Source organism: Oreochromis niloticus, linkage group LG23 (genome assembly GCF_001858045.2).
Source record: "Oreochromis niloticus isolate F11D_XX linkage group LG23, O_niloticus_UMD_NMBU, whole genome shotgun sequence".
In the NCBI taxonomy this organism is placed as follows: domain Eukaryota; kingdom Metazoa; phylum Chordata; class Actinopteri; order Cichliformes; family Cichlidae; genus Oreochromis; species Oreochromis niloticus.
This window is the reverse complement of record NC_031986.2, coordinates 45,023,368-45,046,094: the sequence shown is the minus strand read 5'-3', so window position 1 is coordinate 45,046,094 and position 22,727 is coordinate 45,023,368. Positions and strand designations below refer to the sequence as shown.

At 43.3% G+C, this 22,727-nt stretch overlaps 2 protein-coding genes across 3 annotated transcripts in view; one reads left to right on the top strand and one right to left on the bottom strand.

Annotated features, from left to right (window-relative positions):
- The window catches only part of obscna (obscurin, cytoskeletal calmodulin and titin-interacting RhoGEF a), a 48,161-nt gene extending 31,306 nt beyond the window's left edge, over nt 1–16,855 (top strand). The window contains exons 46-80 of the mRNA XM_019351898.2: nt 1,489–1,662; nt 1,740–1,899; nt 2,010–2,111; nt 2,209–2,373; nt 2,500–2,658; nt 2,768–2,945; nt 3,155–3,268; nt 3,920–4,087; nt 5,505–5,607; nt 5,697–5,826; nt 5,916–6,021; nt 7,939–8,047; nt 8,214–8,344; nt 8,426–8,538; nt 8,710–8,878; nt 8,983–9,070; nt 9,146–9,346; nt 9,433–9,493; nt 9,573–9,650; nt 9,737–9,909; nt 10,098–10,124; nt 10,216–10,368; nt 10,549–10,594; nt 10,685–10,762; nt 10,880–12,590; nt 12,717–12,842; nt 12,943–13,065; nt 13,971–14,138; nt 14,263–14,365; nt 14,622–14,861; nt 15,171–15,394; nt 15,498–15,512; nt 15,759–15,834; nt 16,015–16,164; nt 16,238–16,855. Coding sequence (XP_019207443.1) covers nt 1,489–1,662; nt 1,740–1,899; nt 2,010–2,111; nt 2,209–2,373; nt 2,500–2,658; nt 2,768–2,945; nt 3,155–3,268; nt 3,920–4,087; nt 5,505–5,607; nt 5,697–5,826; nt 5,916–6,021; nt 7,939–8,047; nt 8,214–8,344; nt 8,426–8,538; nt 8,710–8,878; nt 8,983–9,070; nt 9,146–9,346; nt 9,433–9,493; nt 9,573–9,650; nt 9,737–9,909; nt 10,098–10,124; nt 10,216–10,368; nt 10,549–10,594; nt 10,685–10,762; nt 10,880–12,590; nt 12,717–12,842; nt 12,943–13,065; nt 13,971–14,138; nt 14,263–14,365; nt 14,622–14,861; nt 15,171–15,394; nt 15,498–15,512; nt 15,759–15,834; nt 16,015–16,164; nt 16,238–16,421 — 6,106 coding nt within the window. The 3' untranslated portion in view covers nt 16,422–16,855. The remainder of the gene's footprint in view (nt 1–1,488; nt 1,663–1,739; nt 1,900–2,009; nt 2,112–2,208; nt 2,374–2,499; nt 2,659–2,767; nt 2,946–3,154; nt 3,269–3,919; nt 4,088–5,504; nt 5,608–5,696; nt 5,827–5,915; nt 6,022–7,938; nt 8,048–8,213; nt 8,345–8,425; nt 8,539–8,709; nt 8,879–8,982; nt 9,071–9,145; nt 9,347–9,432; nt 9,494–9,572; nt 9,651–9,736; nt 9,910–10,097; nt 10,125–10,215; nt 10,369–10,548; nt 10,595–10,684; nt 10,763–10,879; nt 12,591–12,716; nt 12,843–12,942; nt 13,066–13,970; nt 14,139–14,262; nt 14,366–14,621; nt 14,862–15,170; nt 15,395–15,497; nt 15,513–15,758; nt 15,835–16,014; nt 16,165–16,237) is intronic.
- Nucleotides 16,856–16,858: 3 nt separating this feature from the next.
- Nucleotides 16,859–22,274, bottom strand: guk1b (guanylate kinase 1b). 2 transcript variants are annotated; one of them, XM_005479188.3, is made up of 9 exons: nt 22,178–22,274; nt 20,877–20,992; nt 20,698–20,739; nt 20,238–20,363; nt 19,231–19,327; nt 18,012–18,150; nt 17,726–17,810; nt 17,564–17,649; nt 16,859–17,472 (listed from the first exon to the last, which is right to left on the bottom strand). In XM_005479188.3, exons 2-9 carry the CDS (start codon nt 20,986–20,988, stop codon nt 17,440–17,442), a joined length of 720 nt encoding a protein of 239 aa, XP_005479245.1. In that variant the 5' UTR covers nt 20,989–20,992; nt 22,178–22,274; the 3' UTR covers nt 16,859–17,439. The 2 variants fall into 2 exon arrangements, with proteins under 2 accessions (XP_005479245.1, XP_005479246.1); XM_005479189.3 differs by lacking the exon at nt 20,238–20,363.
- Between the last annotated feature and the right edge of the window lie 453 nt (nt 22,275–22,727).

The following is a 22,727-nucleotide window of genomic DNA, read 5'->3' as shown; positions in this document are numbered from 1 at the left end:
TGGCTATTACAGCAATCAAACGCTTCCTATAATTGCAGACCAGCTTTTTGCATGTCTCCACAGGCATTTTTGCCCATTCATCTTTAGCAATGAGCTCCAAATCTTTCAGGTTGGAGGGTCTTCTTGCCATCACCCTGATCTTTAGCTCCCTCCACAGATTCTCAATTGGATTCAAGTCAGGACTCTGGCTAGGCCACTGCAAAATGTTAATGTTGTTGTCTGCTAACCATTTCTTCACCACGTTTGCTGTATGCTTTGGGTCATTGTCGTGCTGAAATGTCCACTGGTTCCCAAGGCCAAGTTTTTCTGCAGACTGCCTGATGTTGTTGTTGAGAATCTTCATGTATTGCTCTTTTTTCATGGTGCTGTTTACTGTGATTAGGTTCCATGGTCCATTGGCTGAAAAACACCCCCAAAGCATTAGGTTCCCACCACCATGTTTGACAGTGGGGATGGTGTTCTTTGGGTTGAAGGCTTCTCCATTTTTATGCCAAATGAAGGCAACATCATTGTGACCAAATAATTCAATTTTTGTTTCATCTGACCATAACACCGAAGACCAGAAATCTTCTTCTTTGTCCAGATGAGCATTTGCAAAGGCCAAATGAGCTTTGGCATGCCTTAGAAGTGCCTGGAGAAGTGGCGTTTTCCTTGGTCTGCATCCGAGGAACCCAGCAGTGTCCGTTGGACTGTCTGCCTTGAGACATTGCTACCAGCAGAGCCCAGATTCACCAGAATGGCCTTGGTGGTGATCCTTGGATTCTTTTTCACCTCTCTCACTATTCTCCTGGCCACCACAGGTTTCACTTTTGGCTTCCGACAACGTCCTCTGAGATTTTCCACAGTGCGGAACATCTTGTATTTTTTAATAATACTTTGCACTGTGGCCACTGGAACTTGAAAACATTTGGATATGGCCTTGTAGCCCATTCCTCACTTGTGAGCAGCCACAATGCACAGCTGCAGGTCCTCACTGAGTTCCTTTGTCTTAGCCATGAATGTCCACAGACCACCTGCAGAGAGCTGCTGTTTTTCACCTGTTGAGTTGATCAAAACAGCTATTTCCAATTAATCAGGGTAATTAGGATGCTTTAGAACAGCTTTGACTATTTGGAATGGTATGGAACTTTGGATTTTCCCAGAGACTGTGACAGTTTGTAAAGGGTATGAATAATTCTGGACATGATACTTTTTGCTCAAATGTAAATAAAAGCTGAGAAATATTTTTTTCCACAATGATGCGTGCTGTACATCATCTTATTATCTTTTGTGAGACGCCTGTGTCATTTCCAGTCAAAAAATAACTTGCTAGTTGAATAAAAGTAACTTTAAGTCCAAATTTGCCAGGGGTATGAATAATTATGGGCTTAACTGTATGTTCATGTACTTCTGCGATACTTTGGTGTTGGTCATCGCAGCTCTTCCTCGAAACATTTTTATAATATCTTGGCTTCTGTGATGAATCTGTTTGTTTCCCTGTATCTTTAGTCAGTTGATCCAAGGCCTGATTGATGGAGAAGAGGAGTTTGTGAGAGAGATGAAGATGTTTATATCTCAGCAGCTAAATTTTCTGGACTCCAGCTACCACGTCCCCGTTAACGTCCTCAACCAGAAAGAGATCATTTTCAGGAACATCAAAGACATCGTGTTGTTACATGAGAGGTGATACACACGTGCTAGATCAAAGGCAAAACGCATCAACATGTCAAACCACAGTAACAGAACTCGTGTTTTCTCAGGTGTGTCCTTCCTGGGTTGAGGGAGTGTGCCACAGATGATGATGTGGCCATGCATCTGATCAAACACAGAGAAGACTTTGAGAAGTATATTCACTACATGGTGGGACAAGCTCAAGCAGAGGCCTGCATCGCTGACAAGACTGTCCAACAGTTTTTCAAGGTATTCAGAACTGAATTCAAGTATAAACATGTAATGCTGCTGAAACAAAGGTGTGGAGAGCAGGATTATTACATCAGTCCAATGTGTTGTTGTTTCCTGGGATATTTCAGGAGTTAACAGAAGCTGGTAAGCTGGACGGTGCTGTTATGGATGTCCTTACATTCCTCCAGCAACCAGTGGAAAGAATTCAAACTTACAAAGCTTTACTAAAGGTTAGCATATAGATTTAATACCATTTAACATTTAAGGCTATTAGGGCTAATCTTTTTTAAAATGTGTCATATGAAAAGTTCAACTTTTTACCTGCAGGAGTTAATCAAGAATAAAGCTAAGAGTGGCCAGAGCTGCTATCTGCTGGAGGATGCTTTCTCTTTGGTGTCCTGCCTTCCCTGGAGGTCAGACAACCTGCACAAGGTGTCTCTGATTGAGAACTACCCGGCTCCTCTTATTGCCCTGGGTGAGCCCGTGCGTCAGGTAGGCAAAAATGACTTATATACAGTTTAGATCTGGTTCCAGCATGAAACAAGCAAACCAAAAAACTGTCATAACATTCTAGCTGTGCAGAAACACACAAATGATTTAATTTCCTCTTCTCCTTAGGGATCCTTCACAGTGTTGGAGGAGACTCCAGAAATTAAGACCCCCTCTAGAGGGCATCAGAGACAAGTCTTTCTCTTCAAGGAATGCATTGTACTGTGTAAACTGAAAAAAGACACCAGCATGAACCGAGACACCTACAGCTTTAAGAACAAAATGAAGGTACGGTCATTTGTCGTTCCGGCCGTGCGTCGTACCGCGCCATACTCTTACTGCTTTTCCAATTCTTCACGTCGTCCTCCCACTTACTCGTCCTCCTCATTGTCTCCAGCTGAATGATGTGGAAATAAAGGAGACTGTGGGTGGAGATGAAAGGTCTTGGGGCTTGTGGCACGAACACAGAGGCTCCATAAGGAGGTACACGCTGCAGGGCAGCTCCACGCTGGTCAAACTGTCCTGGCTTAAAGACCTGAAGGAGCTACAGCAACGTTCCAGCCTGCCTACTAACAGTAAGTCTGTTAGTCCAGGTACTGAATATTGAACATTTTTATGATAAAACCATAAAACTAAATACTGTTTCATTCATTAACCTAACATGGCAGCATTCAGTTCTAAAACGCTGGATTAAAAGTTATCTCAGTGATAAACAGTCAAAGATAAACTGATGGGTGCAGTACCGCTGTGTGCTTGATGTATATTTGTGTGTTTGTATGAACAGGTCCCCCAGTGTTTGAGTTACTGTTGTCTGACTGCACGTCAAAGATGGGACAAACAATCAAGCTGACCTGCAAAGTGTCAGGATCTCCAAAACCAGAGATCAGCTGGCTCAAAGGTTTGAAAATAGACACATAATAGAAAATTATATTTGAGATGGTTGCATCTGTTTGATGTTTTATCAGATCGTTGTGTATCCACATTTTGCATCCAAAGTAACTTTGACTTATAAGAAAAACTGACAGTTAAGCCAACTCTTACATACTGTGCTGAACACATTTATTAGACTACCACCTAATGTAAGCTTTACACCTGCCCTAGATCAATCAATCATCAGTATCAATCAATCAATATCAACAGTATCAAGTACCAGCATCATTTTTATGCTTCTGTAATGGTTAAATCACCATTTTTTTTAATACATTTGTGTTTTCTTGTTTTTATATCGGGTTGTCTAGTAAATTTGTTATGCACTTCATATACTCAGTTTGCACGTGCCAATCCTTTGTCATCTAAACTCATGTTAGGTATAAAACTGCACTTCAACCCAATGTGTCATTTTCACAAAGGCAGTTTCACTTTTAGGTATTACTCTGTACCTAAAAATAAAAAAAAAAGTGTATTTGTGTGATATGTCACGGAGACGGTGTCCAGAATAGCAGACTAGTTTATCACCACTTACACACATAATTGAGTAAAGCCACATTTGCACTAACAGTGTTATGGTCACAGTGATGAACCTACCTGGATTCTGACCTCTTCCTCCTAGATGGCCTTCCTTTGGAGGACGACCCACGTCACATCATCACAGCAGACCGGTCGGGCTGTTGTAGTCTCATCGTGGACAGCCTCACTGCGGAGGACTCTGGAGAGTACGCGTGCTACGCTACCAGCTTCATGGGCAGTGCTGGCACTCTGGCTAAGGTGGTGGTGCAGAGTGAGTTACCAATCCGAGTTTAAGCTATGCTAACACTGGGGCTCGATTGATTTGTGCGCATGCGTCAGCCGGCACGCAGCCTGTTTCAGTTGCTCCTGTTTTTGTCTCCTTACTTTAACATACGAAGTAAAAGACAAAGAAAAAAGTAAGAAAAAGTCAGAGTGTTTGTTTGTTTTAATAGCTGTCTTCTCAAACATGCGGCTCGAGAAAGTTTTGGTTCTCCTTGTTGTCGGGGAACTATTTTGTACAATTTCCTTAGGGATTAATAAAGTATTGTGATACTGATTTAAACAAATCTGTTCGTAAATCAACTGTTTCACACACGTATCCATGATTGATCGATAATAGGAACAAATTTAGAAGTAAAAAACAAATAAACAACTTCCTGGTTGCCTTAGGAATTTAAACACAAATCTTTAAAATGAATACTACACCTACTACTGCTACTACTACTTCTACAAGTAACAACCACAATAATTATTATTGTTTTTATTATTGCCTTTTGGTTATTATTTACAAAAATGTCCTTCTTTAAAACAGCATAAGCAAGAAAATGCACAAAATTGCAATTAAAAAGAAAACATGTAAATTAAACAAATTACTAATTTAAACATATTTCCCTATACGTTATTTCATTTTATCATAGCTTAAACATTCTTACCTTTCTTTAGAATGACTTCCATCATGACAGCGTGATTTCTTGATACTATTTCATGAAGCTGAGAATTTGGACCTTTTTTTTCATTGTAGTGAGTTTTTCGTTTTAGGTTGACACATGACACCTTGTCCTTGTCTTCCACCTGTTTTCTCTTCTTTCTCGTGGTCTGTTGGCCTTTTTCAACTTTGTGTTTTTTTTATTTCAGCCACAGTGGTCTCAGAGGAAATCATATTCGTTGCTTTTTATTTATTGATTTATTTTTAAATGTTTCGTCACTCCAGTCGAAGCACTTTGAAAGGCTACACCCCTTCTGGCTTACTCCTTGGACCTCAGACAGCATTATGTAATTTTCTATAGTCTGACCTTCTCCTTATTCCCTGCCTGAGAGGTGCGGGCTTCTCTCTTACACCAGTTTTGCCATTTCACATCTGTGCTTCTTTATGTAGAGAAATGGGGGCGGGGCAGTATGCAGATGGTATGCAAATTGTATGCTGATTGCACAACGCTGCTGTGTCTGAATGATTTTGATTTACTAACATGCACGCAGCAGTGACAACAACATACACCGTTATGCACGTTTCATAAATCCAACTTTAATGTTGCCAAAAACTCATTCGTTGTGTAGGGTAAGAACATTTCCCCTGAGAGCCCCGGAGTTACTACCTACCACTTATAATATTAATATAATAGCTGCTGCTCTTGGTTGTTTCTAGTCATTGGCTAAACCTGATCTTTTGATGCGCTGCTTCTTTTCTCCAGCTCCACCCAGATTCGTGAGTCGACTGGAAAGTGCTTGTCTCATTGAAGGAGAGGACATCCAGTTCTCCTGCTCCACATTCACCACTCCTTTACCCAGAATTAGGTATCGCAGCACAGAGCTGACCGCTGTAGTCGCTTTACGATTTTGTAATTATTGTGTGTCCTGAATGCAGCGCTGCTTGCACTTGACAGGTGGTTGAAGGATGGCAAAGAGTTGACTGAGCAGCAGAAATACTTGATTATGAATGATGCACGGAGCGGGATCCTGTCTCTGACCGTCGTCGGGGCAACTGAAGCAGATATTGGGCAGTACGAGTGTGAGGTATAAAACACGAATCGAACACAGCTGGTGTCACTAATATCAGCGCTCTCCCTTTGCGATAATGTATGAAAATGTTTTATTTTGTTCAGCTTTGGAATGAACTTGGTGGCGTCAAGTGCAAGGCAGGTTTATGCCCCGCCTATGTCCCCCCGACTGACCGTGAGAATGACCAATCACAGGACTTACCTCCTAAAGGTATGACAGTCAGAGCCACTGAAGTTAATATCCTCCACCTAGGCTGGGAACCCATAAGAGCATTTTTAAGTGGGGGGGTTCACTCTCTCACTAGTTCAGCTGTGTTCGAGAAAGGGTGAAGCACATGCCATTGTCCATTCACCCTGTTTTTACATCACACCGTGTGACATCTCTTCCCTTCACTACAAACAGTTTGGATCAGTTTCACCTTTCCACCCTCCATTCGTTTGATCAAGTTTACACCATTTTGAGACTTTACTCACGTTTTCCTTTTCCTCATGTCACACACACTCACATCATGAGTAGTTCCAACCACCCTACCAGTTGTCACTAGATTCCTCAGGATTATGGCGTTGGGTGTAGTCTGCACTGTAGCTGAATGCCACAGAGTTGATGCAGTTTCTATTTGCACTGTGCAGCAAATGCAAAATCCTAACTTTTACCTGTCATATATCACACGAGATAAAACCACGTCAGCATTTATTCACCATCAACCCATTTCTTACTTGGCATGTCATGAAAAATGCACACTTCATATCCATACCATATCAGTATCTGTAACTACCATTTTCCTGCAAAAACCAACTTACACATGAATATCTCATACTCTCTAATACTAATCTAAAACCTGAGTCATTGTTGTCTGTGAAGGTTCTCAGTCATCCAGGTCATCGGAGTCTAAGGAGCTTGGAAAGAAAAACGTCTGGACTTCTTTAAGTTGCTTGAAGACGTTTCATATCTCATCCAAGAAGCTTCTTCAGTTCTAGGGTCAAATGGTGGAGAGTCCCAGATTTAAACCCCGTGGGACATGGACCTCCTAATGATCCTCCACCCAATCACACAAGCCAAGGTGTGTAAATCCGGGTTCTTTGACCCTAGAACTGAAGAAGCTTCTCACATGAGAGGTGAAACGTCTTCAAGCAACTTAAAGAAGTCCAGACGCTTTTCTTTCCAAGCTCCTTAGACCTGAGTGTTCACTTGCTCTTCTCTAATAACTGACTGTAGATCTGTAGTACTTCACCCTCTGCATGTATGGGATGCCTGAAATGTTTTTAGGGTCACATGGTGTTTTCAAAGCTAACATTTGTTCTGTTGCCATAACGATGGGATCTAGTGGCTACCATTCAACATAGACACCATACCTTACTCCACAGCATCCTCTCCCATGAGAAGACCTTTACCGTATGCAACGGTTTTGTGTTTCATCACATTTCCACTTTTCACAGAAGGCATGGATTCAAACTAAACAGATAAACAACAAGTAAAAATAAATATAAATAAAATATACAAGGCTTGGAAGTAGCTGTTACTGTATATTATGCAGTGATTTTCCAACTCTGCTAGTTTTGCTACAGAATCCACAGTTAAAGCAGAGCAATACAGTAGAATAGAGCGATCAGTGTAAGTATAGCATGTACGATCTACAAGCCATTGAGTATATATATATTTTCTGGACTGCTGACGCCATGTTTGCCCTTCCATTGTCCGTAACTTACGTGTTTTTTCATTTTCCCTGTACTGGTCCTAAAGCAGGAGGTTCCTCACATGGACAGCTCCATGTAAGTCATCATTGTCATGATAACAAATAACCACTCAGCATCCCCCTCTCTCCTCTTGCCAACGCATGCCCAGCTAACTCTTCACTCCTACGAACAAAAGATGGTCATGTGCTGGGCAAGTGTCACTTTTGCACCCGTCTAGCTGGGGGCATGTGTCCATGTCCCGTTGATGTGGTGGGTTGGTAAGATCCAACCCAGAGGCTGAAGGTAAGGATCACAGCACATTGATACTGTTCCTGCGCTGTAAGGTAATGTGCCCTAAATGTTTCCTTTTTCAACTTATTAATAAGAGTACAATCCTTTCAAATATATAATTACTGCCATTGTTTTCTGGCTGAGTTTGTTTTGATCTTCATAGATCCTGACTCAGAGGGCTGGTCTGCTGCATTTGTGAAGAAATGGTTACAGGCTGATTTCAACCCAACTTCTAAAGCCAAGATGCTTTTTCCTCCCGAAAGTCCTGAACAGTAAGTTCAGCTGCATGCACCGACTTTCACTTCGACATTAAATCAGCATCCTGATCATGTTGTGAATGTGTTTGTCTCTGTTTAATGGTTTACTTGTGAAACTAGATCTGGATTTTAAGGATTTACTGTGTAATAACTGTGTCCTTAATCTAATGTTTGTCTGCAGCGCTGAGGGTGGTGCTGAAGTGACTCTTTATGCCCCCACGTCAGCCGATCAAGCACCACAGCAGCCCATGAGTTACCATGAGGAAGAAGAGGAGATCTACATCTCAGAGCAAATACAGGAAATTGCAGATGGTATTCTTGTCTCCTACTCATGACATGCAGAATAATATCACATTTTACATAATTAGCTCATTAATCCAATTTGTTGTTTAGCTCCTCCCTCTATTCAGATACCCATCGAGGACCTGTTTGTAGAGCCGGGTCACCCATCGACATTTATAGCCATCATCACAGGAAGACCAGCACCTAAGATAAAGTGGTACAAGGTACGAGCAGAGTTTTGAGTTTTTTGAGTTGTTTTCTGAGCTGATTTTTTAGTATATATCAACTCTTCAAAAGGTTGTAACAGGGAATCACATTGTTTTAGGATCACAAACTGCTGGTTTCAATCCGAAAGCTTATTTATAAATGAAAGTGCTGGTCATCCACATTAATAGGACGAAGAGGAGCTTGCAGCCAATGAGAATGTGAAGATGGGACAACATGGTGCCCGCTGCTCATTAACCATAGTGTGCACCGAGGGTGAGGACAGTGGGATGTACACCTGCTTCGCTCACAACGACTCTGGTTATGCATCGTGTCAGGCTGAGCTGACAGTAGAAGAAGGTAACACGGGAGATGAAAATAATCAAAGGGCTGCTCGTCGCTGTAGCGTGTGTATGTTGTTTCCAGCTCTGGAATTAGTCGCAGCTTTAGTTTTTTCCCTGCAGGACCCCTGGAGTTTCAGGAGAGAGAGGTGGAGCTGGGAAAAAGAAGGAAGCTGTTCTCTGTCTATGACGTCCACGATGAAATTGGAAGGTGAATCTGCAATTTCTCTTTAGTATTATCTTTGCCGAGATTTCATGTGCAATAAATCATCTTTCTGTGTTTCAGGGGAACGTTCGGAGTAGTGAAGCGCATCGTCCACAGAAGGACCGGTGAAGTCTTTGCGGCCAAGTTTCTGCCTCTGCGGAGCAGCACCCGGACCAGGGCCTTCCAGGAGAGGGACCTGCTGTCCCGGCTCGCTCACCCCAGAGTGGCTTGTCTGCTGGACTTCTTTTGCACCAGACGCACCTTGGTGCTGATTACAGAAATGTATCCTACCTCTTACATGTTACAGTTCATTTTTCCCTGTGTGTTTGACCATATTGAAGCTGTGAGTTCTTTAACAGCTTTTCTAGCTGCTGTTCTCACGGGCTTCTGGATCATTTATTCCTGAAAGGATCAGTCTCAGAAAAAGAGGTATATTTAATTTACTTTATTAAATGATTTGAGTCTTGCAGAAAAGGTGCATGACATGTGTTGTGTCTTCTTATTTCAGATTCAGTCATTCATACAGCAAATTCTGGAGGGAGTTGGTCACATTCATAGCATGAACATCTTGCATCTGGACATTAAAGTGAGCGCTCAGCTGCTGTCAGCATCGCATTATTTGCTCTGGGATTTATTTTCATCAAGTTTCTTTTTCATATTTCTTCCTTTTAGCCTGATAATATCCTCATGGTGTATCCCCCAAGAGACGAGATCAAAATCTGTGACTTTGGCTTCTGCCAGGAAATAGACACATCCAGGCACCAGTACAGCATGTTTGGCACGCCTGAATTTGTTGCCCCAGAAATTGTTCACCAAGAACCAGTAACTGTGGCCACTGATATTTGGTGAGTTTAAAGGCTACATATATTTTAGATATAAATAAAATACTGTATATTTCTCTACATCCAGATGTAGAACCAACCCTCTAGTTTTATACGGAGATTTAATAAAAGTAAACGATTATTTGCAGTAGTGCACAAATGTTAAAAGTCCTGCATGTAACAAAACGTTGGAATGATTTCTGTCTTGTCAGGGCCGTGGGGGTTGTTGCGTTTCTCTGGTATGTATCCCCGCTTTTTGAAAGCAATCTTGAAATCTTAAAAATACAGAACATCCAAAAATGTAATGACTCTTAAACTTCATCTGGACAGTCTGGTGTGTCGATGCCCTTTTGTTGGCGAGACTGACCGCGCCACACTGCTGACGGTGGGGGAGGGGACTCTGAACTGGGCAGCCCCTGATATCATGTACAGGAGCCCAGAAGCCAAGAACTTTCTCCACATGCTCCTTCAGCCTGACCCAGAGTAAGGAAGCACTTTTGGTGTTTTACGTGGGCTTGTGAGATATCTTTAAAGTTATGTGCAAATGACAGAAAGTACCCCGTGTCAGTGATACTAACGCCCACTAAGCTTCTTATAGCTTCATTATGTTGGATCCAGTTGCTTTAAGGTGAAACAGAATGCCTCTGATGTTTCTGTACCTAGGAAGCGACCGTCTGCCTTTGAGTGCTTGGGCCATGACTGGATCCAGGTGAGGTCATATACAGAACATCAGGTGTTTCCTTTAAACTGTGAATGTCTGGTACCCTGTAAACTTATTGATCATTGGGACTGTTGTCAGGATGAACATGCAGGAGAAGACACGGATGAAATCAATACAAGGAGTCTGAAAGCCTTTATTTCAAAAAGAAAATGGCAGGTGAGTTCCTGCTGGGGCTTTAATACCTGCCTGGATTCAAAAGGAAATACCAGATGGTTTCCTGTAAGGCTAAACATCTCGAGTTTGATCGTCTAAGTGTACTCTCTTTCTCTTCAGCGTTCTCTGACATGCATTGGGTCAGTGCTCACGCTGAGGCCCATTCCTGAGCTACTAGATGCTCCTCTCAGGGAGACGGCAGTGACGGTGCCCCGTGAGCCCCAAGAACACAGCAGTACCTCCCCGAGCAGTGGCTCTTCGTCGGAGTATGACGAGGCTGACTCCTGGGACTTTTTCCAGCACTGCAGCCAGACTGAAGAGGAAGAGGAAACAGAGGAAGACTATGATCCTTTAATGGAGAGAGCACAGATCCCAGATCCTTTTCCCAGCTTCCACCGGGATGGAGAAGAGGAAGGGGATTTGACACTAGGCGAGGAAGAGGATGGGGAGATAGTAGGAAGGAGGACTGTATTAGAGCGGAGTATAAGCAGGCAATCGGTCGCATCATCAGAAGTATCGTGTCAAAGGACACCTCAGAGGGAACGTCGGTTCAGCAAGGACAGCAGCCCATCGCTCTACCTGTCGGATGGGGATGAGGGTTCAGGGAGTGACGGAGGTCGTATTCCTCGGGGTAGCGTCATCCGAAGCACTTTTTATAGCAACTCTCATCAGCTTTCGCCGTTGTCTGCCAGACACATGACATTAAGGGACAAATTTCAAGCTAAGAAGCAGGAGAGGGGCCGCAAGCCACTCAGGAGGAGCTTCTCAGGACGCCTCAACGAGCCTCTTATTGAATATGTGGAGGATGAGACAGAGACCAGCCGTGGCCAGAGACGAGCATCCATCCAGACCGCAATGCAGAAGTCCTGCTCGTTTGACAGCGGGGTGGGTTTCGCCCATGCTAACGCACCACCTCACAGAAGGAGTAGGTCTCTTGATGAGTATTCACGTCGGTCTCCCACCTCACCCAAACGTGCGAACGCCGGTGAAGAAGAAGGGTCACAAAGTCTAAAGGAAGATTTTACAGACGATGAAGTGGCCGGGACAAACTTGCTGGCAATCCCAAATTCTCAGCGAGCCACGAGAAGAGGCTCTGTCACTCCTGTACAGGTGATTCAGACTTTTAGAGGATCCTCTGTTCCTTCGAGGTTAGACCAAGTACAGACAGAGGGAGATAACTTTGCTGGCTCCCAGGGGTCTCTGGCTGAGTCTTTTATTTTGGAGCATGGTGGATCTGAGTCTTCAAGTAGACTTGGCTCCAATGAAGAACTGAGTCACGGTCGTCTCAGAGGGAGATACAGATCAGGAGACGGCGATGGATATGATGATCAGGGTGAGCGCCTCATTGCACCATCGCCTCGCTCTTTCCAAGAAGTAAAACCTCGAAGCTCGTTTCCCCGGGCACCACCACGTAATCGCACACGCTCCAATCCCAACCTGTCCACAAACAGCAGAGGTCAGCTGGGGACGCCGCTAATGCCAAGCCCCAGTCCCAGCCTCTCTTCTCTACAGGCTCCAGAGAGGCCTCCCAGAGCCCGGGACAAGAAAGAGGGTCACAGCCTCCAGAGGCACGCATCTGCTCCAGCCCTTGAAGCTCGACCACCTACAGGAAGGTCACCAAAACTGGGACTGCTGAACATCTTCCGCAGGCAATCCTGGACTGGCCATTCCTACTCCCATCTGGAGGACACAGAGTTAGGACCAACTCTGGGCGAGATCATGAAGCCTGATACACCCACCATGTCTCTAAGGAAGAGAATGAGAGCGTCAGCCTCAAGTCTGACCAAACTGTTTTCCAGATCCTCCAGTAAAGAGGACGTGAGTAAAGGAGGTAAGGCGTCGCAGATACATACACCTCAGTATAAGCACTACGTTGTGTTACTGTTGTGAAATTATATTCTGTATTATTCAATCTAAAGTTAACACCATTTGCGCTTTCCTTTTTTATTTATAACAGGGCCAATAGTGAAAGGATCAGCTCCCACTCCACCTGAAAGGAAGCGCAGCAGCAGCCTCGAGAGTCCCAAAAAGAGGAGCTCAAAGCTCTTACCATCCTTCAAAATACCTGCGTTTAAAAAGAAAGGTTGGACAAAGGTTACATTCTTTGACTGATCTGCTTTAAATTTCACATCACATTTGTTGCTTTGAGAACATGCTCTTTGTTACCCTTTCTTAATATTCAGACCTGCCAGTTCGCCCCAGCAAGGCTGAGGTGCTACAGTTGGATGGAGGCGGAGTCCTCCTGGCGTGGAGGCCGGTTCACTCAAGTGATCCCGTCACTTACTGCGTGCAGTACTGTACCGACGGTGCGTTCGCAGACATGGCAGGACAGAAATGTGTTTTTTGTTGTTTGTGTTAAAAAGAATTTAATTTAGTGTTTATGTCATTATGACTAAACTATACTTTTATTGTCTAAAATAGTGGTCCCCAACCTTTTGTGCCACAGACCGGTTTATGTCTGACAATATTTTTTTTTACGGCCTTTAAGGTGTTGAGGATAAATACAACAAAATAAAACCAGTACTGGTACCAAAAAAAAGGATTTTTATTCATAACATACGGGAAAAGACCCAGGAAACTACAAAAACGATAAAATAATAACGATAAAAAACGATAAAAACCCTGAAAACCATAAATTTTACACCTGAGCCTCAACTCTCGAGGCCTGGTACCGGGGCTTGGGGACCGCTGGTCTACAACACCGGGGAATTTTAAGAGCACTGTATTATTGGTGTTTTCCATTGCTTAAATCAGGGGTGTCCAACTCCAGGCCTCGGGGCCGGTGTCCTGCAGGTTTTAGATGTGTCCCTGATCCAACACAGCTGATTCAAATGGCTAAATGACTTCCTCAACATGTCCTGAAGTTCTCCAGAGGCCTGGGAATGAACTAATCATTTGAATCAGGTGTGTTGACCCAGCGTGAGATCTAAAACCTGCAGGACACTGGCCCTCGAGGCCTGGAGTTGGACACCCCTGGCCTAAATTTAAGTGTAGTTGAATGTAGCACTTCTTATAGGAGGTCATAGGTTATGAACAGAGGGTTGGGTGGTGATTGAGTGTGATACTTACGGAGGAGTGCAAGGAGTGTACCTGTGTTTGCATGTATTGCAGACACATCAGTTGAAATATGTCACTAACACTGGTGTCGTTCGACTGTTCTGCAAAAGCCATAAACGGCAGAGTTTAGCTCAGACGTTTCATGTCTCCACAGGGGGGGAGTGGACAGTCCTGTCAGAGGACGTGACAGACAGCTGCTATGTGGCAAAGGACTTACCGAGAGGAGCTTCTTACGTGTTCAGGGTGGGTTGTGTCACAAAGATGGGAGCAGGACCGTTCAGTGACGCTTCAGCTCCCGTTGTTATGGCGACTCATCCTGAAGGCAAGAAAAACGCTGTCTGCTATTGGACGTTATGTCGTTTTATAATTTCATGTCATTGTTATTATGCTTTTTTTGAAAACATGGTGCAACAGCTTTCCCCTGTGCATTTGTGTTTGTTATACAGAGATCCACATTCCTCTCATTCAGACTGAGTCACTGGGGTCAAAGGTCATTGGATCAGAACAAGCAGCACACAAGAACTACAACTTCCTGCCTGAGATCAACAGGTGAGACATTCAACAATGAGCTGCAGCGGTTCAATAAAGTTATGTTTTGTTTTTTTAATCTTTATAATTGAAGAACTAATTACTTCTGTTGGTAGTAACAGTGTGCATGATAATACACGGTCACAGGATACCAGAACCATTCCCAGTATGCATGAGGCCAAACCTTATTTTACATGCTAAGGTCTTGGCCTTACTATGCAAAGTGCCCTTGGGTGATTCATGTTGTGATTTAGTGCTACATACATCCATCTTTCAGGGGTCGTTTCAGCGTGGTAGCCCTGTGCAGGAACGCTGAGACCAGCCAGGTGTTTGCGGCCAAGATCACCCCTTACCAAGCAGAGCAGAGGCAGCTGGTGTTGAGGGAGTACCAGCTGCTGAGGAGGCTTCACCACCCCCACCTGGTTCAGCTGCACTGTGCTTTCATCACCTCCTGCTACCTCGTGTTAGTAGAAGAGCTTTGTCCCGGCAAGGAGCTCCTCTACAGCCTGGCTGCGAGGTAAACGGCGCTCAAAACATCAGCCAAGGAGCAATTCTGAGGAGCATAGTTCCTAATAATGCTCGTGTGTCCTCGTCTTTCAGTCTAGCTTCAGGTTAGAACTTGTACACATGAATAGGCTTGCAATGGAAAGCCTATAGAATTAAGAATTTAAATAGAAGTCATTAGGCAGAACAACCAGAACTGTATATCAAAATAAAATGTAATAAAATCAAGCTAAGCTAATATTTCTATGCTAATTCATAAATTGTCACATAACCTGAACTTATTTGTTGCTTCACCATCACGTCTGTGTTTGCGTCCTCTCAGAGATCTGTACGCAGAGACTCAAGTGGCCGAGGTGCTGGTTCAGATCCTGAGTGCGGTCGACTATCTCCACAGCCGTCGAGTCATCCACCTGGACCTGAAGTCTGACAACATGCTGGTGGACGACTGTAACCACCTGAAGATTGTTGACTTTGGCTCGGCTCAGTCCTTCACACCCGGACAGCCTTTAAACATCGAGCACATCCAGGGCTTTTCTGACAGCAGAGGTAATGATGTATGTTTTTTCATTTAAATTCGGACTAAATGTTGTACGCTACATTCTGATTCGTCTAACATACTAAACCTCTGACTGTCGTGGCCTTCCGACAGACTCCTGCAGCAAAGGTACACGTTGTTTTACGGAGGACGGATTGATGGATGGAAATAACTCAGCCTAAATCCATCCACCTCAGCTGACCCTAGCTCCCATAGTCTAACAGACCCAAGTCTACTTTCTTATCATTTTATCTATTTCTTTTTGGTCTGAGTCTTTTTCCTAATACAGAAAGTTGTGTTGCCTGTAAATGTGCCACTCTTTATAAAAAATATTCTGTCTGTCTGTTCTCTCAGTGTATATTATCCTTCCTAAAGCTCCGGAAATCCTCGAAGGTCAGGGTGTTGGGCCAGAGACCGACATCTGGGCTGTTGGAGTTTTGTCGTTCATTATGTAAGCAAAGAGGTTTATTCACATTTGGATTAAATCTCATCATCTGAGAACAATTCCAAACGTAGCAGGGCTGTTATGTTCTGATAAATGTGGGTTTGTAGACTTCATAGTGTGAGGAGGCTAAAGACTGACTTCTGTTATAATAAGGATTACTATAATTTTTATCCTTCCCTACGTTAGGCTGAGTGCTGACAGCCCGTTTCATGCAGAGCACAGCTGGGATCAAGACAGAAACATCAGGAAAGGGAAGATCCAGTTTGGACGCTGTTACCCGGGTCTGTCTGAGGGAGCCCTGAACTTCATGAAGAGCAGCCTGAACAACAAATCCTGGTGAGTCTTTTCCCAGAGTGTACTTACTCACACGTTAACATTCATTCTGACATGATAAAAAAAAACTTTGTAGGGGGAGACCCACTGCGGCCGAGTGTCTCCAGAATCCGTGGCTCCGTGCCCATCGCGCCCCACACAAAGCCCGACACTCCAAAGTCTGCTTCTCCACCGACAAACTTAAAGCTTACCTCAAGCAGAAAGAGGAGAAACGAGATCAGGTGCGCACCAAGCTTCAGGGTCCCTTCTTCTTCCAGTGAGGCGACGATGCCAAAGTTACCATCATCATTCTTAAAGAAGAAAAAAACCTGCAGCCGTAACGACGTGTCAGTGCAGCGGTTTGTGCTTCAAGTGTTGCTCTTTGTCTGCCAACCTGGAGCCGGGTTTGATTTATAAAAACGTTTGATTTTTAAAATTTGATGCGTCTTAATGAGTTGCTTCTGTGTTCGATTGCGTATGATAGTCTGGTGATTTATTTAGTGCGTATCAGGGATAACATGTGATCACATAAGGTGTGCACGGCGCTGCTGCATGAGCTGTAAAGTTTAACTAAATGTTGTTTTGCTCCTCTGGCAGACGGATGGACATGCTTGGCTTTGCAGTTCTGTCTCCGTAAAACTTTAACGCAGTATTTTATGTGAAACTTTACACGAGTTAGTCGATTGAATCATTATTAAACAACTCAAAGTGCTCAGTCTTTGTCCTAAAACTCTTTATTCTGTCTCGTTTGAGTACAACACACATACATTTCAGCTCTAAGACACATTTTAGATTAAATCTACCACAAACAGTGATTTTCAGATGCTCTGTAGTTCATGTGCATGAGTCCATCCTGAAAATATACTCGACTAAGAGTAAATTTATTTCTAGTTCAGGAGACAAATTAAAGATAGTATCGCTGAACACTTTCTAGATGTGGAGCTAAAGTAGATCTGTGCCAGCCTGTGACGACCAAATGTAGCACCGGGTTTGGCGTTTGTCTCCAGCTGCTGTCTTTATTCGTACCTGCTGAGCCAAATGGCAGAAATCTATGAAGTAGAACTACACACCTAAATATCAGCCACGGCTTTTACTAAATCTAACACAAAGGACATGTGACACACGTCAGTCCAGAGCTCTTCGTTTCCATCTGTGTTTGAACTGCACTGAGCAAACCTGAGCGTAAGGAAGAGCTTTCCTTTTTTCACACGTGTTCCAGTGAAGATGGAGCTATTCCAGTCAAAGACACATCAGAGTGTTCCTGTCCACCTGCTGAAAGACTGCCTTATTATTTCCTTATTATGATTTGGCCTCCTGAACTTTTTTAATTTCCTGTGGAGAGAGAGAGAGGTGACAAATACTTCAACCAATCATCTGATGAGTATTTCATAAAGGAGCAAAGAGACTTCATGCTTTTACTTACTTCATCCAGGATTTCTTTTAACTCCTCGTAGGCCTTTTCTAAGTCATCGTTGATGATCACAACATCAAACACTCCGGGCTCCTTACCTAGAAATGAAATCAAATTGCAATAATTGGCTTTACATTCGGGATCACGTTCCACCGGAAATGATGGGAAACTTACTGAGCTCCATGTCGGCGCGTGCCGCTTCCAGACGTTTCTGTAAACTCTCCTCTGTTTCCGTCTGCCTGTCCCTCAGACGTTCTTCCTGAGAGAGACGACAGGACAAGCTTCATGGAATCACAACAGAGCACCTACATATAACTGGGCACTGCTTCTTACTATCAGGTGAAGTCTTGTCACACTTTTAAAGCGCACTCAAAGTGCAAATATGAATAAATAATAAAGCTTAAAAGCGCAAGAAAAGAATCGATATATGCTGTTGATTAATCACAATAAAAGGATTTACCAAAACTTCCATAGATGGAGGCTGGATGGAGATGTAGATGGGGTTCAGGTCGGTCTCTTTAATCCGCTTCACCCCCTGGATATCCACGTCCAGGATGCAGATCAGGTTTTTGGCTCGCACGTCTTCCACAGAAGCCTTACTAAAGAAACAGGAGTCCTTTTTCAATAAGCCGTGCCATTCACGAGAGCAGAAACATCCAAGCAGGTACTGAATGTAAGTTTGTGCTTCTCACATGAAGTGACTGGTAAGAGGATAAGAGGATCGCTGCACTGATCCAAGCTGCTCAGACTCAGTGAGTGAGTGTTATCTTCAGAACAAGAGGAAGAGATTAAATGTGACACAAGGTGCTGAGCCACAGCGTTGCTCTTTTTGACCTAATGGGGGTTAAAGCTCCATCTGTCACCAGACTATTATATAGCCGCTTGATCCCTGTTACTAAGCCCACAGTGTGACATTTATGTAAGGCTCTGTCTTTATTTCTAATGAAAAAAGTTCAGGCTGTATGAGTGACAGTATTTTCAGCAGAAATGTGTTTGGTATGATCAGTCAAATCCGAAATCCTGGGTGTCGAGCTTCAGGCGGAATCAGCCCACTGGGTGACTTTGGAAAATGTAAAGAAAATTTCAGACTTTTAACTGTATTTTCACCAGTGTTACAGCTTTTCCTACTGATAACGATCTCCCCAGTGGCCACTCATACTATGCTCACATAATTCAATTATAGATTCCTGTAATTTTTGACATTTGCTTCTCACAGTTTAGGCCCAACGAGACGTGCTGACAGATTTCTTTCATTTACTACAGCAGCATCTCTTTATCATGTAGTCAAACTCTGACATACTGTTGAAATTGTGGCTCTTTTTCTTACATTATCTCATTGATTCAATGTGTAGGTAATTCTCTGTAAGGTGGCAGAAAGACTGTGTGAGGCTCGTGACGAGTTTCACATCCCTGCAAATGTTTTCTCAGCAAAGTTTGATCAGTTCTGTTTTTAAATCAACTCAGTTCAGTTCAAATGACATCGCGCGAGATTAGAAGCTGTCGTGTCAGAGCGGTTTGCACAGACCGGACAGTCTTACAGAGAGCGGGATAACTCAGGGTTGGCCCTCTGCCTCGACTTAGAAAAGAATATTTTGAAATGTCAGAGAATATACATGCAAGTCATAGTGTTTATGAATCTTTTAAAAAGTGCGTGAATTATCTCCCACATATCCATTTACCTTGTTCCATACATGTTGCCAGAAAACTCCGCGTGCTCAATGAACTCTCCTTTGTCGATACCCTCCTGCATGGCCTCTCTCGTTGTGAAATGATAGTCTGTGGGGAGCAACGTGTAGAGTGAATCGAGCTCTGCGTGGAAAATAATCAAAGCAAAATCAAGCAAGAGCTCACTACAGTGTAGCAAAGCATGCACAGTGTAACAGACTGTCACAGCTGATCACGCGTGTCTGAGCCTAATTTAAACTGTGCCGTGATTGTCAGTCTCTATGTGGAACATTGTCCACACGCGATCCACAGACCTTCATCTTCCAAACATCAAAACGTCAAAGTTTCAAAAGCAAACACGTTACTACGTCTACCGCTAATGGCCACAGTGATGGAAGCAACCATTAGCATGACAACATGAAGGAGTCAGACTCAGTTTGGAGAGAAACGCTGTAAAACAAAGAGATAATAAGCATGAGAGCAGGGTGGATTTAAACAAACTGCGGTGTGTCAGAGATTTCTGCTCATGTTAAAATCCTCATTTATTAAAATGGGACGCAGTTGTGATCGATGGAAACCCGTTCATCACTCAATATTAGTTTAAAAGACGCCTGGACCTCGACTAAAGAATGAAATAAAATGGAGGCAACATGTTCTAAAATTATTCTAAAAATAACCTTTTGTTCTCCTGCATGTGGCCAATGGTTGGATGCATCTTGCCTATCAGGAAAAAGAGGAAATGGGATCACTAGTGTGGATCTAAAGACGTGTGGGAGTGGAAATGGGAATCACTGCTGAGCCATCACAGGGGGCTATTTTCAAAAGCTTTTTACTCCAAAGTGTAAACTGTCTCGTCTTCCTGAGGTCATTTTACTTTTTAAAAATATATATATGTTTACATTATTTTCAATTTTTTGACCAGTTCCTATCAATCCAATGATAACGTGCCAGGATGATGAAAGTAACCCCCATCCATCTGCGGTAAAAAATACACTGTGATCAGGAATCACACTGAGATCACCTTCGTCTGTGGGTTCTGATTCATTTGGACACGAAAATGAGGCTGACATTTCTATGTCCTCAGAGGATAAGACGGCTGCTACGGGCAGTAAAGTAGCCCCCAGAAGCATGGGGAGCTTGTTCAGCCCTATGGAGAAAACAAAAAAGGCACAGAGAGAGCTTTATCCCCAAACCAAGGAAGCCTCACAGGGTGGCAAACCATTCCTGCAGTTCACTTGGGAGTAAGAAGTGCTGTGGGTGTGGAGTGGGTGGGGGGAGGCTAGGAAACAAAATGAAAAGGAGCTTGTTTGTCAGATTCTTCACTTTTATCCACTTTTATCTCAGCTCTACAAGCTTAAATCCAGATGCAGGGCTGATGTTTTGTGAATCATGTGATCCTAACACAATGTGAAAGCACCAAACATGAGCACCCACTTAAAAAGTGTCAGCAACAAACCGGTTTTCATTCATAACTGTTGTACCTTTGCCGTCTTCCTCTCCTGGTCGAGGGTTCCTCGTTGTGTCTGCGGGGAAAGAATTGCAAAAACATCAGTCTCAACTTTACAGCCGTTACTGCCATGTGCAGAATTAGGCTGCTGCTTCCACCTCAGACAGGATGTTTTACAAAGGAAGCCGATCACCCGTTGGCACAAAAACGTACGTGAGACGCTGAATCCAAAGACTCCTTCGTGCTCTTTCATCAGCCTCTTCAACAGAGTGCTCTTCCCTGCTCCAGAGGGGCCACTCAGCACCACGGGCCTCGGTCCCGACATCGTTCTAAGAGCCACAGATGGGGAAGAGGGATTTATTAGAATTAGAGATTTGTACAGCCCAACAAAGTGTTCAAACCACACATTTCAAAGGCGGTGAGCTATGGTGTCTTTCAGGTGCTTTACCTTAATAATCTCCCTTTCTTCCTGTGAATAGCTGCTCCTGGCAAAGATCTCAGCTATCCTGTTTGCTCGTCTTAGGTGCCGTAAGGCTAAATCTTTTGATCCAAGCTTCTCTACACACCGAGGAGGTTAAAAGCAGGCAGTTCCTCTCGTATCACTACTGTTGCAATCTAAGAATTAATTGACACTCAGAAATTTCTGTGTCCTTAATTAAAGTATCAAAATGCGTCCACGTCCTAATTGCTGACTGGTTAGACAGCCAGAGGCCTTGAGGTTAACGCTAAGGATGCCTGTTAATGAAGCCACGAGGGGTCAGTCAGCCGGGATAATTGGATCTGAGCCAGGTGGCGCTCAAGGTCCAGGACAGGTGAGTCATTTACCTAAAGACTGGATGAATCCCCGTTAACAGAATTACCCAATAACACAAAAATCTTCCCCAGCAGCACGTTTACTCGGGCACCTTGACTGGATTTATCAGTTCGAGCGCTTTTTCATTCGCACACCTGTTACAGCTGACTGCTGATGGGAACACTCATCTATGGTTACATAGTTACTTCTGAGGTAACTGCATCGATGTTGGAGAGAACACATGAGCAGTAACAATAATCCACAGTCTGTTTATCACTATTAACACTGCTAGTTTTCATCATTTAATTTCCTGAAAAGATAACAATAGCATATCTATTAATGTTTATTATCATTTATGATCATTTATTAACATTTTAACTCTGCATCTTTCCTTCCTAATTCAAAGAGCAGCCACTGAATTTGTCCCAGTCGCTTTTTCTTGGTGGACCACAGACTGTTTGACACATTTTCACTCTATATTTATACAACAGAGCTGTTTTCTAATAAATGTGTATGTATGTGCATGTAGGTATATGTATCTGTGTGTATGCATGTGTATGTATAACTTGTGCATATCTTTCTTGTGTAAACAGAGAGATGCCAAACTGTGTTTCATTGTTTATGTAACAGTGACAATAAAGAGCTATTCTATTCTATTCTATTCTATTCTATTCTATTCTAATGTTTTACTCTCGTTTTCTTCGAGTTTTATTGACCTTACCTTTTGTCAGAGCGTCTCTGTGTGTGTCGTCTGTGTTGGAGGGACGTGGAGTAACAGATGATTCTGCAGCCGGGCTTCTTAATGGTGTGTGTGTGTGTGTGTGTGTGTGTCACACCGACTCACCAAAGCACCTGACTGTCAGTCTGGATTATAACCACCTCCCTTCAGCTCACTAACCAATCACGTTGGGGCATGCTGACTTGTTTTGAGCACTCAAGAAAAACACTCTGTCCAAAATGCCGACTTTAACTAAGTCTAACATAAATGGTTCATTTTTATTAGAATCTGATCAAATGACATTTACCTGATTGGTGTACATTCAGTTTATACTAGGCATATTTTTCTTGATGATTAATTATTTAAATAAATAAACGTTTGATTTGATATAAAATTATTGCTTCGTGTTTGTTGAGGATGAAGAATCTTTGTTTCTGAGTGTGCGGGGTCTTTCCTGGTCCTGTGTGTGTACTGCATGCAGACTTTGTTTCACAACCCCGCTCACTTCAACACGTGTGCATTAATTTTTGCCCGTAGATGTCAGTCCATCGGC

Excerpts from the sequence above, each read along its gene's own strand:
- guk1b (XM_005479188.3), bottom strand. The coding sequence starts at position 20,988 with ATGTCGGGACCGAGGCCCGTGGTGCTGAGTGGCCCCTCTGGAGCAGGG. Across the intron at positions 18,151-19,230 it reads GGCAACATGTATGGAACAAG|TAAGGCTTCTGTGGAAGACG; the intron begins GTAAATGGATAT and ends CTGTTTCTTTAG. Across the intron at positions 17,811-18,011 it reads CTCCATCTATGGAAGTTTTG|GAAGAACGTCTGAGGGACAG; the intron begins GTAAATCCTTTT and ends CGTCTCTCTCAG.